At 35.1% G+C, this 20720-nt stretch overlaps 2 protein-coding genes across 2 annotated transcripts; both read left to right on the forward strand.

Annotated features, from left to right (window-relative positions):
- Positions 1 to 5800: 5800 nt before the first annotated feature.
- Positions 5801 to 7475, forward strand: LOC132632142 (uncharacterized). Its single transcript, XM_060347980.1, has 2 exons — positions 5801 to 6946; positions 7032 to 7475. The coding sequence occupies exons 1-2, from the start codon at positions 6146 to 6148 to the stop codon at positions 7059 to 7061; spliced, it is 831 nt and encodes a 276-aa protein (XP_060203963.1). The 5' UTR covers positions 5801 to 6145; the 3' UTR covers positions 7062 to 7475.
- A 5229-nt stretch (positions 7476 to 12704) lies between these two features.
- LOC132634080 (auxin-responsive protein SAUR32-like) lies at positions 12705 to 13378 on the forward strand. The gene has a single exon (XM_060350388.1). The coding sequence runs from the start codon at positions 12840 to 12842 to the stop codon at positions 13200 to 13202; it is 363 nt and encodes a 120-aa protein (XP_060206371.1). The 5' UTR covers positions 12705 to 12839; the 3' UTR covers positions 13203 to 13378.
- Positions 13379 to 20720: the final 7342 nt, after the last annotated feature.

Genomic DNA, 20720 nt, shown 5'->3' on the forward strand with positions numbered 1-20720 from the left:
CTGAAGGAACTCTACCCATTTTGCATGCCTCGCGTTGAGTTTTTGTTGATGATTAAGATACTTTAGTGCCTCATGATCAGAATATAGAACAAACTCTCTGGGCAGCAAGTAATGACTCCAATGTTGCAAAACTCAAATAATAGCAAAAAACTCTTTCTCATAGGTGGAATACCTCAGCTTAGGTCCACTCAACTTCTCACTAAAGTACGCAATGGGTTTACCTTCTTGACTAAGGACTCCTCCAATTCCAACACCTGAAGCATCACATTCTACTTCAAATAGATCATTAAAGTTTGGTAACTAAAGGATAGGAGCTTGTGTCATCTTATTCTTGATCAATTCAAAACTCTTTTCGGTAGCTTCATTCCACTTGAATATGCCTCCCTTCAAACACTCAGTTATAGGAGCAACTAATGTGCTAAAATCATTAATAAACCGTCTATAGAAGGACACCATTCCATGAAAGCTCCTTATTTCTGAAATTGACCTAGGAGTTGGCCAACTTAAGATTGCCTCTATCTTGCTTGGATCAGCTTGAATACCAGCACTAGTTACTATGTAACCAAGGAAGCAAACGCTATCAGCATAAAAGATGCACTTCTTGAGTTGTGCATACAACTTCTCCCTTCTTAAGGTTTCAAAAACCTTCTCCAAATGTTTCTCATGTTCGACTCCCTCCTTGCTAAAAACTAAGATATCATCAAAGTAAACAACAACAACAAACTTCCCCACGAATGGTTTAAACACATGAGTCATAAGTCTCATGAATGTGGTCGGAGCATTAGACAAACCAAAAGGCATTACCAACCATTCGTACAAGCCTTGGGTAGTCTTGAAGGCAGTCTTCCATTCATCACCTTCTCACATACGAATCTGGTGATATCCACTCTTCAAATCAATCTTCGAAAAGATTTTAGCACCATGCAATTGATCAAATAGATCGTCTAACCTAGGGATTGGAAAGCGATACTTGATGGTGATTTTGTTGATTGCCCGGCTATCAACACACATCCTCCAGGTGCCATTTTTCTTAGGAACAAGCAAAGCGGGTACAGCACAAGGGCTAAGGCTCTCTCTTATTAAGCCCCTCTCTAGTAACTCTTCAACTTGCCTTTGGAGTTCAGCTTGTTGTGTAGGATTCATCCTATAAGAAGCTTTGTTCGGCAAAGAAGCCCCAGGTACAAGGTCAATTTGATGTTGAATACCACACATATGTGGAAGTTCTAATGGGATATCCTCAGAGATCACATCATCAAACTTAGTAAGTAGCTTTTTGGCTCGTGCATCTAACTCTTTCTCCTCCTCTTGTGAGTATTCTATAGCTACTGCAATATACAATGGCTCTCCTTTATTAATGTGGCCAACAACTTGTGATCTGGTCAATAGGGCATCACCCATGGGTTTGGTCTTCTTATTAAGCTCTCTTGGGTGCAATGGCTTCAAAGTTATCTTACGTCCATCAACAATAAATGAATAGGTGTTAAGGTATCCATCGTGATGAGCACGCCTATCATATTGCCATGGTTTTCCAAGTAATAAGTGGCAAGAATCCATACTCATTACATCACACCAAATCTGGTCTTTATAGATTTTACCGATTGAAAAAGAGACCAAACATCTTTTTGTGACCTTCATACCTACACCATCTTGTAACCACTTAATGTTGCAAGGCTTGGGATGTTTCTCAGTCTTCAAACCCAATTTAGTCACCATCTCTTCCGAAACAGCATTAGTGCAACTTCCACCATCAATAATCACAGAACATACCTTGCCATGTGAAGTACACCTAGTGTGGAAAAGTGTTTCTCTTTGACATGACTCTTTATCTTTATATCCAGCATGTAAGCTTCTCTGAATAACTAAACAAGCACCTTCATCGGCTTCAATTTCAGCATCCTCATGTTCCTCATCAACTTGATCAGATTCTTCGTTGTCTTCATCAGCCCCATCTTCTTCCTCGACTATCATAATAGGCTTTCGATTGGGACAATCAGCTTGTAGATGGCCAAAACCGTGGCACTTAAAACACTTTCTCCTAGTTGAATCCCCTTGAGGTTTCTTCTAATCACTCTTAGCATTATTTGAATTAGAAGAATTACCTCTATGAATTGCCTTGGAATTCCCAGCACCAATACTATTACTCCCCTAGTTAGAATAGTTCTTCTTGGGGTAAGATCTTTTAGGCTCCTTTTGTTGCTGTTCAACATTGATAGCAAGTTTTCGCACATCATTGAAAATCCAATAAGGTTGCAGTCGAATAGCATCTGCGATGGAAAGCCGCAACCCACCAATGTACCTTGCTATAGTTTGCTCCTCATGTTCTCGAGTATCACACTTAATCATGAGATATTCAAACTCCCGAGTATAGTTTTCCACGATCAGGTCTCCTTGACGAAGATTATGAAACTTTAGATAGTTTTCTTGCTTGTATGTATCAGGAATAAAACGTCTACGTAGTTCTCTTTTCATCTTCTCCCACGTTAGAATCGTTCCATGACCTTCTCTTTCTCTTTCTCGTTTAAGATTCTCCCACCAAAGTGATGCATATCCTTTAAGCTTGATGGCAGCAATCTTCACCTTTTTCTCCTCAGAATAGTCCTTGAACTCAAAGATTCGTTCAACAGTGAGTAACCAATCCATAAACGCATCCCCTTGGGCTTTTCCATCAAAATCGGGAACATCAACCTTCACATCATCTCTTTTCTCCCTTATATGATTCCTCCTTCTTCTTGGATGATCAAATTCATCATCTTGTCGTCTCCTAGTAAAATCAGAATTATCGCTAGAGTCATCTTCATCAACATCATGAAAGGGATTAATATCAGACCCTTCGTTATCATCCTTAGGAATCCTTCGCCGTTCTTGCCTTTGGTAACGTCGAAGTTGTGTTTGTAATTGTTGTATGGTCCTTCTCATCTCTTCCATCTCCACGTCACGATCCGCTGCTCTTCCGTCATCTTCTTGAAGCCAACGTCCTCTTCTTGCTTGTATATTATTAGCCATGGTACTCCTCAACTGAACTCTGATACCAAATTGATGTGATTCTTCGAGTTAACAAAGAACCAATCGACCAGGATCTTATTCTTGAAGCGATTGATGGGCAGATTCAACAAACGGATGTATCTCAAGTTGTAGGCGTAGGACTAAAGTGATTCAAACTCTATGTGAAAGATGACAATTTGAACTATAAAAATAAGTATTGAATGGTTTAAATCAAGTAAGTATTGAGGGCAAAACGATGGAAAGAAAATTAAGGTCCTGTGTATGAACTAGAACGAATTTTAATCAAGAAACACGTTCTTGAATGATCAAGAACAAATAAAGTTCCTAAGTCACCACTTGAAATCAATTAACGTGATAAAGAAACACCACACGCAACTGAAAACAAGGTAAAGACTATCACCACCTTGCTTGGAACCAAAAACAAGGATAAAGAACAAGAAGTAGAGAAAATAACTCTATTGCAAAATTTAGGTTTATGCTAAAAACGTGAATAGTGTTTAACAAAGAATAAGAACCCTTTATATAGGGCCTAGGATCTCTTCTTTGATGACTACAAATCCCTATTCTACTCTAGAAAGGAAGTAGCTAAAAACAAGGAAAGTAAAATCCCTATTCTACAAGGAAAGGGGAAAGTAAAACCTACTAGAATAAGGAAAACAACTAATCCTAATTTAAGAAGGAAATAATTTTAACTTGGCTTCTTGGGCTTGAAATCATCCTTGGGCTTCTTGAATTTGAAGACAAGTCCACATACCAATTCTTGGGTTCGCAAGAGCTTGTTGTTGACGCACTAAATAACAAAAGCCCAATATAGCTTCTTGATTTTCATCACCATGTTTACAAGTTATTTTGTGAAATCATGATTACAAGTCAAGTACAAGTTAATTCACGAAAATCATGGGCTTCTTAGCCAATAATATCATGCTCATGTTTTTGGGTGTTGCACGAATTACCGAGAAGGCTCAGATAGCCTGAAACTACGTAGCCACCGTAGGACAAGGATCGCTCCGCCCAGTTAGGACGATTCCTTAATTTACACTGAATGGATCCATCAGGCACGTTACCACCTTATACCCTGGCAAGGTATGGGGGCTCTGCTGGTCCGACGAGGTACCAGACTCCACGTACCCACGTGGTGATATCACATGATCGATTTATGAAATGCTCTCCCTGCTTATCATGTTTTACTTATATATATATATATATATATGTACCCATGCTCATGCTCATGCCCATGCTCATGTTCATGTCCAGGTTTTCAGTTTCAGTTCTTATCACGTTATTCCATGTCCCATGTTATTTCTTTCAGTTGCTTTACATACCAGTACATTCAATGTGCTGACGTCCTCTTTTATTGCCCGGGGGCCTGCATTTCACGATGCAGGTACTGATTTACAGGACGACGCATCTGCTCAGTAGGACAGCATTCGTATCAGCTTATTAGTGAGCCCCATCTCATTCGGGGTTTAGTCAACTCTTTATTTTATGATTAGCTATGCATCTAAGGTATGCTGGGGGCCTTGTCCCAACGAGTATGTTTTCCATGTTCAGACTTATGTTAGAGGTTTCATAGACTAGACAAGTCAGTTATGTCATGTCACACTCTCGGAGTCGTATAGTCATTTTGGCTCATTCATGTTATTTCCGCACTCATGTTTAAACAAGTATTTTGATTAAGTATTATGACTTATTGCATTTTATAAAGGCTCATCATGCATTCACGTTAAATTCCGCTCATGTTATGCCTCATGATGATTCAACAAGCTATGTGGTTTGCTCGGTCACATGCAGCAAGGCACCAAGTGCCGTGTTTCGCCCAGACCATGGTTCGGGGCGTCACAGGTTAGGGGTGATTAGGTGGCATCCCACGTTGCATGCCACCTTATCAAATCTTAATGCCACGTAGGATTATTATCCACCTTGGACAACTTTAACGGATGAGGGTATATTTAATCCAATAATATAACGGTAGGGGTATACTTGGACCCAAAGTATAACGAGGGCATATTTGGCCCTTTTTCGTTTAGGAAAATATCAAAAGGTAGCAAATATTAGAAAGAAAGATTGAGACTACTCCCTCCGTCCCAATTTGTTTGAATGTTAACAAGTTTGGGAGTCAAACAACTTTTTTTTTGACTTAATTTTAAACATAGATTCTTCGAGTATTACATAATAAAATTACATATTTGAAAACTACATAAATTAAAGTACTATAAGTCTGCATAATTAATACTAATTCACAATATATGAAATTAGTTGGGAAAAATGGTAGTCAAAGAAAGAGCTTTCGACTCCCAATCTGGTCAACCTTCAAACAAATTGGGACGAAGGGAGTAGTAGTAGATAACGTGGTTCTCTATTTGTTTCTTTATTGACCTCTTAGTTATTTAAATTAACTGTTGTTTTACTCGAGATGTGAGAATAATGTAATAGCTTGTCAACAACATATAATCTCACAAGTGGGGTATGAAGACGGTAGAGTGTATGCATACTAACTCTACATCGAAAGGTAGAGAGACTGTTCCGATAGACCCTCGACTCAAAATATAATAGCTTGTCAATGGATAGAAAAAGAATTTATATTATTTAAAAAGATCCACGTTATCAATTTAGTTTTATTATTTATTAGAACATGTCATTTATCATATTTCACAAAATAGATACTATGTAGTATGACAGGTATAGTTCTAGCACTGAAATTTTGAGAGGACAAGCTATTTGCTAATATTAATCGAAAGCATGATTCAATACGGCAAAACTCATTATGATTTCCTGATTTTCCATTGACAGAAAATAGAACGATAAATGCGACATTGGCATTTCTTTTTCAACTTACTATTTCTATCAGTAATAAGTTGTAACCAGTGTATTAATATTTGTACTTTGTATTTTTAGAATACAAATGGCAACCGCAGAATAACGGGCTATTAGGAGAAAAATTCCTCAAAATCCACTAACCAAAAATATCTAACTCTCCTTCCAACTCAAATCTTTTGTAGCTCTGTAATTTGCCTGTTGTTTCCCCCAAAACAACTATGCAATTCCAACAACAACTAATCACAAACAACAATAAATCACCGGCACATCACCGGTCCGGTGACCGGCAAATCAATCACCACCACCAACTACCACATTTATATCTATGAGAAACTCTCCCTTCTTTGTTTCTAATGTCTCCCAAACATCTTTTTCAGCTTCTTCAATATTCTCAACACCTGCACATTTTAATTCCACATTTCCGTTAACAGATCCGTCCACAAATTCAACTTTCATTTTTCCTTCTACTCCTGTTGCTGACGGTACCTTTGACTTCGTTACATTTTGTTTTATTTCCGGTCTTACCCTTCTTTCTCTTCTTTCTTTCGTTTTCATCTTTCATCTACGCCTTAGATCTCGTCAATTTCCTCATCTCAGAAACTTCAACTCTCTCTGGACCGTCCGATTACTCCTTATATTCTTCGCTTTACTCTGGGCTTTAAACGAAGTTTTCCGGTTACATTTCATTCGCCGGAAATACATTTTTCCATTTTTACCCTCCTTAACCCTAAATCAACAACACAATCTCTGTAAAGTCCACGTGGTTCTTTCCTTGGGCTTATTTGAACCGGGTTTCTTAATCACTCTTCTTTTCTTAGTAAACGTGTCCATTAAGAAACAAAGCCCAAGTGGGATTTGGGCTGCTATAATAGTCTGGCCCATTTGTTTTCCTCTGTTAGTGCTTCAAACTCTCTCTGTGTTCTTCTCTCCATTGCAAGAACATATACCGAAATACATGCATTCGAGTTCGTTCATTTCCACTGATTTATTAGGGAACAAAACAGTGCTTTGTACTTACCCTTTATACAGTGCTATTTTCTTTGGAGGATTTGTGGTTGCTTATTTGTCAGCCTTCTTGTTTTCGTGTTGGAGGGTTATATCCTTTGTTATTAACAGGAAAATTCAGGTACGCCTGAATTTACTAGCGACATCTTTTATGATTGCGTTGCCTGTGCAGATTTTATGCTTAGTATTGTTACCAATTTGTATAGATCCTATACATGGTGTTGCTGTGTTGGTGATGTTCTTAGCTGTTGCATGGTGTGTAGCAGTTGGGGAGGTTACTTTGGTAATTAAACCTATTGCTGATGCATTTGCTGCTGGTAGAGCATGTAATTGACATTGGAATAACGGAGTTATGTAAGGAGAAAGGGTGGAAGGACATCATGGTCATTTTAATTTGAGCTTGATTGATAGTCAGTAGTTTCATATGCCCGCTTTATCTAATTCCTAGAAATTACTTTGTATTTAATTACAGCATATAATTAGCAGTTGTTCATAGTTGCAGGATTATCTGGGAAGAAAAGTCATCAGACATATACGGCCTAGGAAATATCCACTCTTTTCTTTTCCCTATTGCAGAGACTGTTTCCGTGCTCATATTTAAGTCATCTTTTGACTCAACTTTTAGGCGTAATTTATTTTATTCAATTACATATGAGAAATGTCGCAATTCTGATTTTACATTTATAAGGATAGCTTGGTATACGAAGTATATTCCATCTTGTTTGGAAAAAGGTCATACCCCAACTAGTGGTGGGCGTTCGGGCCATCGGATTGGATATAAAATTTTCGGTTTGGATATTCGGTTTTCGGATTGAAGAAACTACAATCCAAATCCAATCCAAATAAGTTCGGATTGGATTGGATATTTTAAGTTCGGTTTCGGATTATTCGGTTTGGATATTTCGGATTTTCGGATTTGACTCTTGAGACTTAAGGAAAACTTATTATGAACGAAATTCATGTGTTAGTTTCACAGAGGTAAATCTAAATCTTAATTGCTCAGTAAAAAAAGCCTTCCCGTTCAAATTAGGATTAACAAATTCAAGTCATGTCCAACATAATAAATTCATACCAAACAAAAGCATTCTGGAAAAGTGGAAATGAACAAAATAAAATCGACGGAAATGAACAAAATAAATTCTAAGTAGTCATTTGGAAAATAACAACGAACTCTGTCGTGGTCAGACTAACGTGAGAGTTAGTGTGACTTTTTAGACATGAGAAGTAAGAAAACCTTATATTATATTTGATTTAGTAGAGAATTGTATATTGGACTTAATAGTTTAATAGGTAGGGCCTTAGGTACTAGGCACATATGATATAGGTAGGGCGAGATATAAGGTATAAAAATTTCGGATTTTCGGATATCCAAAAATTCGTAATACTAAATTCATATCCAATCCGAAATTCATAAATTTTAAAAATAAAATTCGAAATCCAATCCATAATCCAAATATCCAAACCAAATATTTAAAAAATTCGGATTTCGGTTTGGATTTCGGGTTGACCCAAACTGTGCCCACCCCTAACCCCAACATTAAAGGTCTACCTTTAAACCCGGAACTTATAGATTACATGGAGAGACATGTTTACTTCAAAGCCTCCATTCATTCAAATTACCTTTAAAGATAAGCAATTTTTTTGTTAATTGACGCTTGATTGGAAAAAAGAAACATTAGCAACCAATTTGGGATGACGAAGAATTTCCCTTATGCTACTATATACTTCTGAATTCCCGGTAAAGCTTTAACTCGTGGGTGTAAATATCAAGGGGCAAAGAAAGGAGAAAAACAATTTTCAGTAGATCCGAGTAATAAAGGACGACAAATCCTCGCAATTTGGTTCTTCTACTGGATTTGAGTTATGCCAACTTCAAACATACAAGTGTGAAGTTGTGGATTGTTAAACTTGACTTTTGACTCAAGTCTGAAGTTCAAACTGCACAAGCAATATCCGATTTCAGATATAGAGGTTAAATCTAAAGTAAGGCTTTTGCAAACCCAAATTTTCAAACTTCAATTTTGCAGTTTGAAGGTGATTCTAAAGCAGCTAAATATATAATATTAATTAATTTTCGGGTACGCACAATTGGACTGCAAATACAAGCGTGGGCCAATGATTTCTTTAATGGGCTAAAGTATTTGAACAAGAAGTAGTAACGGGGAAAAGGTTAACCTTATTTAGGCCCGAGTCCATATTGCCTCCCCAAGATAAGGGAGCAGATTTGGACACTGCAGCTCTTTTTTCAATTTTATTTGAAATTGTTTCCTCAAAATACTTCCAAAGATAGGGTATAGTTTCCTCCAAACCATATTCACCCACCCAATAGTGAAAAGTTGAACTACTTGCATAAGTTAGATTCCCGCTTAGGCTATTATTGATGATGATAAATATTTAGTCGAAACTAATAAGGTCACCATTTCTAATATTAATATATTTGGAGGGAGAAAAGCTAATGTACTACTTACTGTTAATCGAGGGATACAAACATAAAGAAGATCTATAAATCTGAAAAGATGTCCTCAAGAACATGGAATTCTTTTCTCCTGACAAATTTAAGTCGTGTAACTTATAAAAAAATATTAAGATATCATTTTAGTTTTTATCAATGTATAAATTGGCGAATCTTGTACAGCTGCCCATATCTGTAAACAAATCACATGGATTTCACTATCAGTATTGGGCCTTAAATTTTGTGGTTTCAAACGTTTATGGGAAGGGATATATTCTCCTTAAGTGTTGTCTTGTTATTCAACTCAATTCTTATTGTGAGGTTCAAATCAATATGCCAAATTCCCCTCCACCAAAAACCCAAAGAGGACCCCCTAATGTGATGTTTCCTGATTGAACAAGTAAACGAAGTTAGTTGACAAATTTGCAGTTCCAAGTCCCATGCTTAGAAATGTTTACCGCTAAAAAATATTTTAGGATTCTCAGTTAAATTTGTTGTTTAATAGGGTTGAAGACAAGTGAATCGTATTTGATCACAAACTCTTTTAAACACAGTGGCTTGATACTGATGACTACAAATGGTAATAGCAATGCAAGCAAACTAATCGTGGATAATGTAGGCAAAGGTCGTGTTTAATGCTCAAGAATACATGGATGTTTCACAAGTTCTCCTTGAGAGAAAAAAGTTGCTAGAGTTACAAGTGTCCAAGATGAGATGACCCGGTTCCTTTCCTTAGAAAGTATATTTAACAATATCAAATCAAGACTTTTCAACCCTAAAATACAGTTGACGTGACATGACCGTAGCTTCTTTTTGCAAACTTACAGATATGATGGAGGTTAGTAGGAGTGGAGACCAGTTGTGTTATAACGTCCGAATTTTTCCATTCGTGCCCAAAAGGCCTTTTCTCTTCTTCATGGGCGGAGCCACCTTCGGCCAAGGGTGGTCAGGTGCACACTCTTTGTCGGAAAATTACGCGATATACATAGGTTAAATGTTAGCTACAATGAGTATCTATTCAATTTTGCACACCCCTAACACATGTAAGAAGAAAATTGCACACCCTTCGTCAAATTCCTGGCTCCGCCACTACTCTTCTTCCTGTCGAACTGAACTCCTATGCTTCCCTCGGAAGCATAACGGGAACTCCCGTATCCGCAGAATGCATGCCCCCACGTGGTGTCTTTTCACGCCTCCGTCTGTCCACTAGGATTTTCCCCAATACAAGAAATGCATCAATTGTTTAATTCTAATTCTAAATTGAATTGAAATGAAATGAACTACCAAAAATTGTTGGTTTTAGACTGTTCACCAGCTAAGTGTTGTGTTTATTATTTCTAGGCTTCCAGCTTCTAAAACTAAGTACTCCTTCCGGTTCAAAATAAAAAGTAAAAATGGTCAATATTGGGATTTGGACACTCATTTGAGAGAAGGTAACTTTGAAAAAAAATTCGTTTATTTTGCACAAAAGAAAAAATGCGAGAAATTCATTTATTTTGGATTGAATGGAGTAATAAATACTAAAATTTGTTTTAGCTATTTTTCAAAGCAAACGATCCAAAGGTATTCCCTTCATTCACTTTTACTTGTTCAGTATTTTAAAAATAGATTTTCACTTTTACTTGTCACTTTTAGCATCAAGAAAAGATAATTTATTTTTTTCTGTTTTACTCATAGTATTAATTACTCACTTTAAATTATTTTTTAAATCCAATAAAAATATACATAAATTAATATGGGTATATTGATAAATTATGTACTTTATTTATTATTTCTTAAATAGCGTGAAAAGTTCAAAGTGAATTAGTAAAAATGAACGGAGGGAGTAGTAAATGTAAAAGGATAATGTTGGTTGAATTATTTCCCCACAAATTCGCTCTTAGATTCCACTGGACATTGTCCTTGTTCCTTCCAGAGAAGGTCTAACACGCATGTAACTTATTCATGGTAATTTCCCAAAATCTACGAGGAGTACAATTTAACACGTGAGACAAAAGATTACGATAATCCATTGAAACTGACCAATTTTACATTTATTCTACAGTAACCCTATTAAAGCCAACCCCTAACATGCGACAGATCGATGGAATTTGTCAATTGACCTTATAATTTTGATGTATATGTTATTTAATTTAACCCCCTACCCCTTTCGTTATACATGAATGTATCGTTATATACATGATCAATATAAGGATTCTTATATCATCATGTCAGATCTGTATTATGCAGAAAGTAATTTGCTTATTTTAGAACTAGCAAACTATGCGCGTGTGATACACGAGGCCCAATATGATTAATTTGGTTACTCAATTTAGTTAATCTTTATGGTTTGTATATTTTGCAAAGGATACTGCGATTTTCCTTAGTGAATCTCCATTTTTTTTTCTTTTCCTCTTATTTTTTCCCTTAATTTCTCAATTGTTGTTAAGATTTGTCTTATTTTGGTTATATCCGCCTCTTTTTATATTTAGTAAGTTGACAATTTAAATATCCTACATGTCATGCTTATAATCACAAGATTCAAAGGATATTTTATTATATTATACACATTTTTAATTTAGAACCACAAGATTTGAAAGTCTATCTTTATTTCTTAAACTCGGTGTCTAGTCAAACGCAGACACTTAAATTGAGACAGAGGGAGTATATGCCAAAGGAAGGAAATGAAAGGACAATTGAGACACTACGGACCCATGGGGACTTAAAAAGTAAACACACAAGAGGTAGAATTAATGGTCAACTTCTGAAATGTACACACATTAGTCCCTGGTTAGAGTACAATTTCAGTTACTTTTTGTACAACTTATTGTTGCTGTGTTCGTCCACCTTGAGCGTTTATATATAGTAGAAACTATAAATATCATAATTTAACGATATTTTCCAATAAATATCTTTTAAACATCGGCGACTCTAATATATTTGACGAATTTACGCGAACATAATAATTTTGCAGATCATGTATTTTAATTAAGGAATGTACTAAATATATATTACTCCGTCGGTCCCATTTTAAACGTCTTACTTTGACTAGGCACGGAATTTAAACAATTAAGATATACTTTTGAATCTTGTGATCCTAAATTAAAGATGTATAATACATTTCCTTTGAATCTTGTGGTTAAAACTTGTCACATAGAATGTTTGAATTGTTAACTTACTAAATATTAAAAGAGACTCTTTTTGAGACAGATAAAAAAAAACGAAGGGAGTATTATTTATAAGGTCCCATAAACTTCAAAACCATAACTATCTTTAATTTTGAATGATTTAGTTATTAATAGTTTAAAGTCACGTTGCACCTCCCTATTGACTGGTATGCGGTAAAATAGTCTCATTGACCTTAGCTTACCTATCTGAGGCGGCAACACGCCTAGATTCTTCTGGGTTAAGTAAGCATTATGTGAGCAGTTGGCATATTCCTCCTACCTTTGCTTGCATAAATACCCATCGCCCCATTCAACAACTCTCTCATCCCAAATTCAACTTCTGTACAAAATAAAAACACAAACCTAAGAGAATTGTATTGTTTTCCTAGAGTCGGTCTTGTTTACTTTCGAAAGAAATGGGGAGCGGAGACAAACACCATCATTTGAAATTCCATGTTCAACTGTACCTGCCTAATTTTCACTTTCATCATCATCATCATGGACATGGGCATGAGAATATTGAGGAATTCAGGGACATACCAAGAGGGTGCGTTGCGGTGATGGTTGGTCAAGGGGAAGAGCAACAGAGGTTTGTCATACCAGTGATGCACATCAATCATCCTCTCTTCATCCAGTTGCTCAAAGGAGCTGAGGATGAAGTTGAATTTCATCACAATGGTCCTATCAATATCCCTTGTCATGTCGAGGAGTTTCGTTACGTTGAGGATATCATAGACAAAGATAATAATAATCACCACTTATGGTGCTTCAAGGCCTGATTTAGTGTGTATATATTTGCTTGGGTTATTTCTTGTTTTAGGTGATCCATGTTCTTTAAGGTCATCTAAATTACGGTCTAAGCCCTGTTTTTTCCTTTTCTTGATTATATGTGTACCCATGACGATGACGATGACGAAAATTGAATGAAAATATAGCTGCCTCTAGATTTTTCTTCTTTCTGTTTCGTTAAAAGGAAACAATTTTGAAGATTGAACTATTTATACCTCATTTCGAAATTAAAGACTTGTTACTAGTTGGAATTTAAATAGCTATCCGTGTAAAGATAAAACTTGAGATTGTTTGAACGTTTTTTTCTCAATTTCCTAGGTGTTTCAGTTACACATTGGAGTCCCAATTAATTTGTAGTATTGTATTTGTCCGCATAAAAAAGAATTAGGGTGAATTTCAATCCCCAACTTTGCTTTAAAAAAGTATACTCTCCTCTCAATTTTGAACAATAGTTATTCTCCCCCCTTTATCCTAATAGACTTTTTAAAATTTCTATTTTAACCTTACATTATCAACTTGTCTTTTTTTTTTTCTTTTACCAATTAGTCTTCTTTTTTCTTTTACTTCTTTAAAATCATATTTTTTTTTTAAATCTCTTTAATCTATATAACAAATTTCCTATAAAAAATAAATATTATTTTCGAGAGGGAAAAGGAAAAGTGAGAAATACTAGGTAAGTATATAACTTAATGCCGTTCGATAACGAAATAAATGAGAATAAATAATATGTTTTAAAAAAAATAATGATCAAAACTCTGATATCTACTTATACATGTAAAAATAACAAGTAATAATAAATTTATAAATATATTTTAATGCAAGAAATACAAAATAATTAATAAAATAGAGATATATTCCATAACAAATTCCTAAAAGATTAGCTATTTATATTATAAATGAATTTTAAATTATAATTTAAAATATTCCATTAATGAAAACCAAAGCTCGTTTCTATACTAAAAATAGAGAATAAGAGAGAAGTGAAAATTAAATATACATATACATATATATGTAAAAATAACAGGTAATACACACACACATATGCATGTACATACATAATATACTTAATCAATGTAATACTAAAATATCAAACATAAAAAGTAACATTAGATTTTGTGATAAATTTATAAAAGGATTATTCTACTTATAATATGAATTTAAAATAAAAATCTATACATACCTAGGTTAAAAGAATAAATTTTATATAATATAAAGAGGTATTACATGGATGGAGGATTGAAAATGTTAAGGGTAAAATAGATATTGCATAGGATAAAAGGGGGAGAATGTCTATTGTTCATAGTTGGGGAGAGGGGGGGGGGGGGGGGGGATGAAATTGATTTTCACCCAAAAGAATTAACATATGACGTATGATTATTAATATCATAACATGTGTATGAATTATTTAACGAAAAAAAATTCTGAGAAATATTCTATGTTAAGCAAAATAAAAAATAAAAAATCAATATATATGAATTTTGAATGGGAAATCATCTATACAAACTCAACATAAAATTTAGTGCAGGACCAGAATACTTCATAATATGATTAAAAAAATTAATATGGTAAGAAATTTATATCTAAAAGCATTAAACTCTTAATCGAATATATGTGATGAGAAAATTTAAAAAATCCATAGAAATGAATAAAAAATGAGTTTTACTGAAAAATAATTTTCAAACTTTCTTCTCTGGTTAAACTGATATATTTAATCTAAACTAAGGTTCATGGGCCAATTTATTGTAAAACACAATCTTCTAAGATGAATTAATACTACTAAAAGGAAATATCGGGCAAGGAAAAATTCACATAAGTAACTAAAATACGTAAGTTATCTGATTCATCTCACTCCGTAATCTACAACCAAGGTGAAAACAAAAGAAAATTTCTTCTTTTTCGTGATAATCAGCTTTTTTCATTAACCACCAAAGTGAATAGTTACAAAATCATAGCTAGCTATAACACCACTTAGCTATCTCAGGAGGCACAGGCACAACAGAAACAAAGAACCAAGAGTAACAAAAGTACTTGAATCACATATCAAACTCAGAAAGTAAACCTAAGGAGCTATTGTTGCAGAATTGGTGCAGCTCTTAACAGGGCCTGCCCAAGGTCAAGGCCACTAAGGTAATGGCTTTGGGCCCCCAAATTTTTGGGGTTCCATTTTTATTACTAAGTTTTATGCTAATTTGTCTAAAAAATTATTGTGATTTATGGTACTTTTATGTAATTTTTAAATATGTAAACTGTTTTTCAAAAATCTTAAAGATTGCATGTCTGAATTAACGATAAAAATTAAGAAGTTGGACTCTTGAAATTCAAATTGTGTCACATGAATTGAGACAGAGGGAGTGCACAATATTTATAAAAGACAAAAAGGGAAGAAACTTTTTCATTCACACGATTAATTAGCTATATTGTCAGTTTTTTTTTTTTTGAATAAATTGATTTAAAAAAATTATTAACAACTTTGCATTGTCCTTGACGATTATAAAACAGTAATTAATAACTTCGCATACAAAAAAAAAAAAAAACTAAAAAAGTAGACTCTAAATAAAATTATATATGATGATCCTTCTCTAAAAAAATAATAATTAGGATCTCTATCTGAAGTTTAGCTTTAAGCCTCCAATCTTGTTGTGATGGCCCTGAGCTCTAACGCAACAAGTATAAGCAATTTCTCTGGCGATGGTATCATAAGCAGTTGATCTTCCTTCAAAAATTCTAGCATTCCTTTCTATCCAAAGAGAATGAACACGTTCAACAAAGTTGATCTTGAAAGAATTTGCCTGGAGAGTCTTTCCTTTAGCATTTGCAACAACCAACTCACATATTGTTCCTATGTATTCATCGATCTTTGGTCTCTGACGCCATCCCAACACTTTATCCCAAAGGTTCCTAACAAAGGGACAATGCACAAACAAGTGTTCTAGATTCTTTGATAAGTAACTTCTTGTAATGCTACTAAAAAGAAACATTGGGAGAGGAAAACTTCACATAAGTAATTAAAATACGTGAGTTAATATGCATCTGATTCATGTCACTCGGTCATCTACGACCTAGGTGAAAATAGATAAAATAAAAAAAATAAAAAATCTTCTTTGATAACTAACTTCTTGTAATATGTCAACTGAAGGTGTAGAAACTACGCAACTGTTAAATAATATAGCCACCCTTAATGCCTTCTTGTTCTTCATTCATCTCTTTGACTAAAAGTTTCCTTGACATATTCTGTGTTGTAGATTATATCCTTTTCTATTATCCACTTTATATGTTGATATCTCCCTAGAAGTATGTACAAGTAGGTTTCCCGTTTCACCAGTAAATATTGTATGATACTACAAATATCTTCATACTAATTGTTCGATTCTAGAGAAAAAGCCTTACATATTTCTTAATCTCCATAACATTTTTACCTCAAACGAAGAGGATAGTTGTAATGATCGGATAGCAAAAAGAGAGAACCTCCAGATATTTAACGCATCACAATAATTTTTGAGACGTAAACGGACAAGTACCGAAAACCATTCTTCTGTGTCACAAAAATATGAAAGATTTCACTGCGCTGTTTTACAAGCATGGCAAAAACTCAGAACCCCATCATTCGTTCGTACAACTGTCAGCTTATGTAATACAGGATAAACTTAAAACACAAATTGGAAGCACAATTGCTCAAGCAATGATTAAAGAATTCAACTACCAGCTTTTATAATACATGATACATATGAACAAATTAGCACTAATTCGTGTAGAAACAAATAAACAAAACATAAAACTCAAGTAACCTTTTTATCAGAAGCGCAAAGTATCACCAACCAAATGCTTGCTGCCAAGACTAAACATTTGTTTGTTCTCTAATTTCAACAGTAGGTAAAAAGAAATGCGAAGATGATAAAGGATTCAAAAACTCATCACAATGTAGCTTGGGTATTTCTATGGACCATTATATATAGTTTTGGATTTGAATTGATTGGGCAAGTATTGGGAAGAAAAGGTAAATTACAAATTAAAGTACGCTTTAATACTCATAATTTTATAATTTATGTTCATGACGGTACCCATGTCTCTTCATCTTTTCTTACAGTTATTATGATAGAGATTATGGACCTGCATTAAAAGTATTAACTCAAGATTAATAATAGAGAAAAGACATAAATTCACTCCTAAACTTGCACCGAAATCTCACTTTTAGCAATTAAATTTAACTGGTAATAACTTACCTCCCTAAACAAACTATAACATGAATTATATTTGACCTTGCAATGCCCAGATCAGTTGTGACCTGCGTGTTCTTACACCACACGACTTCTGATAGGTCCATGCCATTTAATGATTTTTGTTTTTATTAATTCGTTGAAAACAAAGAGTCTAGTCATCAAACTTTTGGAGGTAGTGAAGGTTTAGGGTCAAAGAGGCTGCACAAACTCAAAATTGTGCTGAGGAGGCTGTAGGTGTATAGTCTTGTGCTTTTGATAAAGAGGGTAGTCAAGACTTTGGGGGTAGTGAAGGTGTAGGGTTTGAAGAGGTTGGTGTTGGGGAAGAGTTGGGTGGGACTGCTGGTGTTGGGGAGGAATTGGGTGGGGCTTCAGCTGCTATAGCAACTGCTACTCCTAAATCAGTTGATGTTCTATTTCTTGATGTTCCGATAGTGGATTCTGATTGGGAAAGTGTAACTGAAGCTAGTGAAGAGTCAGAAAATGTAGTGATGGAGAAAGGTGAAGAAGAAGAATATGGAAGAAAGTGTTGTTGCCAAAACAAAGAAGACCAGAGAAAAGGGGAAGAGAAATAAAGAGGTTGATTTAGGTAGAAAGTGTGTAGATATGGGGCATGATGAGTATTTGTCTAGAAATAAGAGTACTTTTGAAGGTAAAATAGCTGGTGATTAGCCATATTATGATTCAGATGAATATGTTAGCTTTGAGATAGATATAGATGATGATGCTGATGATGAAAGTGAGGTTCAACAACCTAAAAAAAAAAACGCAAGGAGAGCAAAAAGAAAGAGAAATAGGGTGATATTTGATCCTACTTGTAGTTTAATAATTTGGGAGACTCTGCTTGCTTGTGAAAGTGTTAAACAATTTAGAGAAGGCATTAAGGGTAAAGTGTACAGCTAGTTGTCCTTGACTGTTGTTTGGCAGTTATGATTCTAGGACAAAAGATTTTGTAGTGAAGAATTGCAATCCTGTGCACAAGTGCAATAGTACAACTAAGAGCAAACTTGTGAATTCCAAGTATTTGTCAGAATGGTACAGTGACCGAATTATTTTTGAGCCTGGCATAAGAGTTTTTCAGTTGAAACAGTTGGTAAAAAAATTGGAGGTGTATATTAGGAGGACAGTGGCTAGGAAAGCTAGAAACATTGTTTTGCAACAGATTATAGGTGACCACGTGAATGAGTTTTTTTTTAAAATTGGATTATAATTTAAAGACTAATCCAGGTAGCACGTGTGTGGTGAGGCTTAGTGAAGAAACATTTGAAGGTGGAGTCAAAATGTTTCAGTCATTCTACACATGCTTTGATGCTTTGAAGAAGGCATTCAAAGCTGGTTGTAGGAGATGTATTGGATTTGATGGTTGTTTTTTGAAAGGTGTTAGTAAAGGTCAAACTACTTGTGGTTGTTTGTAAGGATGGTAACAACTAGATGCTACCACTGGCTTGGGCAGTGGTTGAAGTTGAGAATACCTTTACTTGGAGATGGTTTGTCAACCTTGTAAGGAATGATCTTGAGCTTAGAGATGGAATAGAAGTGACAACTCTCTCATATTGATATGCAGAAGGTAATGTATTATTTTTTCTGTTATTTGAATTTCCTAATTTTAAATTGTATTACACTACTGTCACATAATATGTTTCAAATGTTGTTGTAGGTCTTGATATAGCTATCAATGAGTTAATTCCAAATTCAGAACAAAGAATATGTGCTAGGCATGTCCTTGCCGACTAGTCCAAGGAGTGGAAAGGCATTGAGAGAAGAAACTGCTTCTGGAGATGTGCCAAGTCTATATATGAGCAAGAGCTTAACATAAATTTGGATCATATGGAGAAGCTTGGGAAAGGTATAAATTGGGATCTACTCTATTACAACATAGATAGGTGGTCTAAGGTATACTTCAAGTTTTTCAGCTGTTGTGATAGTGTTGACAAAAACATGGTTGAAAGCTTCAATTCATGGATATTGGGTCCAAGGCACAAGACCATCATCAGAATGCTTGAGGAAATTAGAGTCAAAATGATGAGAGAATAGGACAACTGAGGGAGTTCTCTAATACTTGGATAACTGATACTTCTCAAATGACACTATAAGTATTGCAAGAAAACACATCAAAGTCAATAAAGTGTAATCTTGAATGGAATGGTGAACATGGCTTTGAGATTAAGGACAGTTGGGGCAATATATTTATAGTGAATCCGAACAACAAGACTTGTACTTGTAGATATTGGATGTTGAAAGGAATACCCTGTTGTCGTGCTATTGTTGCACTTCATTTGAGAAGATTGGAACGTAGTAACTTTGTTGCACATTAGTATACTAAGGAGACTTACCTCAAGGTGTACAATTACTTCATTCAACCTGTTACAAACATGCAAATGTGGCCAAAGTCAACCAACCCTTCTGTCCTCCCAGCTGTAATAAAAAAACTGCCTGGCAGGCCCAAGAAGAATAGAAGAAAGCGGCAGACAGAAAACAAGACAGAAAAGCTATAAAAGACGTGTTGAGATGAGCTATAGTATGTGTCATGCAAAGTGTTACAACAAATTTTTTTTAGCGCCGTTTGCATAGTAAGTAAAGTAACATAAGTTGGAGAGGTCATGAAACCCTTACAAAGTTAAGGAAGACATTTAACAAGTGCTAAGCAAGTGTCTAAAGGTTCCGGGATCAAACAAATCGAATAAATTAAGTTTTGTCGAAACTTTGGGGGAACTTGGCAGAATTCTGGACAGGATTTTTGATCCAAATTGAGAGAGATGTATCTCTTATAATATGAGGAGTTATTGAACGTGTAACCTATGTAAATTGAAGTTCATTGAATCTTGTTTTAAATGCATTAAACCGTTTGTCGATATGACATCGGAGTAGAAAGTTATGGGCGTTTCAATACAGACTACTCGAACAATGCATTTTGACGGCTCGAGGAAACTCAATGACCCGTCAAGCAACTCGATGGTCTGTCGAGGTTGTTGTCAAGTTGAGGCGGTGGAACCGACCTATAAGGGTATAAAAACTCCATCCCACCTCATTTTCATCATTATCCAACTCCTCAACACCTCTATATACCTCCATATAGTCCCTTCAAGATATCTTACTCACTTGGCTATTAATCACTCCAAATATTATGCTAATTAGCCCAGGAAGCTTGTGGCAACGTCATAGTATTGTAATTAATTGTGGAACGAAACAAAGGAGGCGAGATCTCGAGTTGGAAGTTAGCAAGGGTTAGCAAGGCTCAATATAAGCTTAGTAAGGTAAGATATTCCCTTTACATCTATGAAATTAAGTTGATTC

Source organism: Lycium barbarum, chromosome 3 (assembly GCF_019175385.1).
Source record: "Lycium barbarum isolate Lr01 chromosome 3, ASM1917538v2, whole genome shotgun sequence".
NCBI lineage: Eukaryota > Viridiplantae > Streptophyta > Magnoliopsida > Solanales > Solanaceae > Lycium > Lycium barbarum.

Coding starts and splice junctions, on each gene's coding strand:
- LOC132632142 (XM_060347980.1), top strand. CDS start 6,146: ATGAGAAACTCTCCCTTCTTTGTTTCTAATGTCTCCCAAACATCTTTT. Junction 6,947..7,031: donor TTATTAACAGGAAAATTCAG/GTACGCCTGAAT, acceptor CAATTTGTATAG/ATCCTATACATGGTGTTGCT.
- LOC132634080 (XM_060350388.1), top strand. CDS start 12,840: ATGGGGAGCGGAGACAAACACCATCATTTGAAATTCCATGTTCAACTG.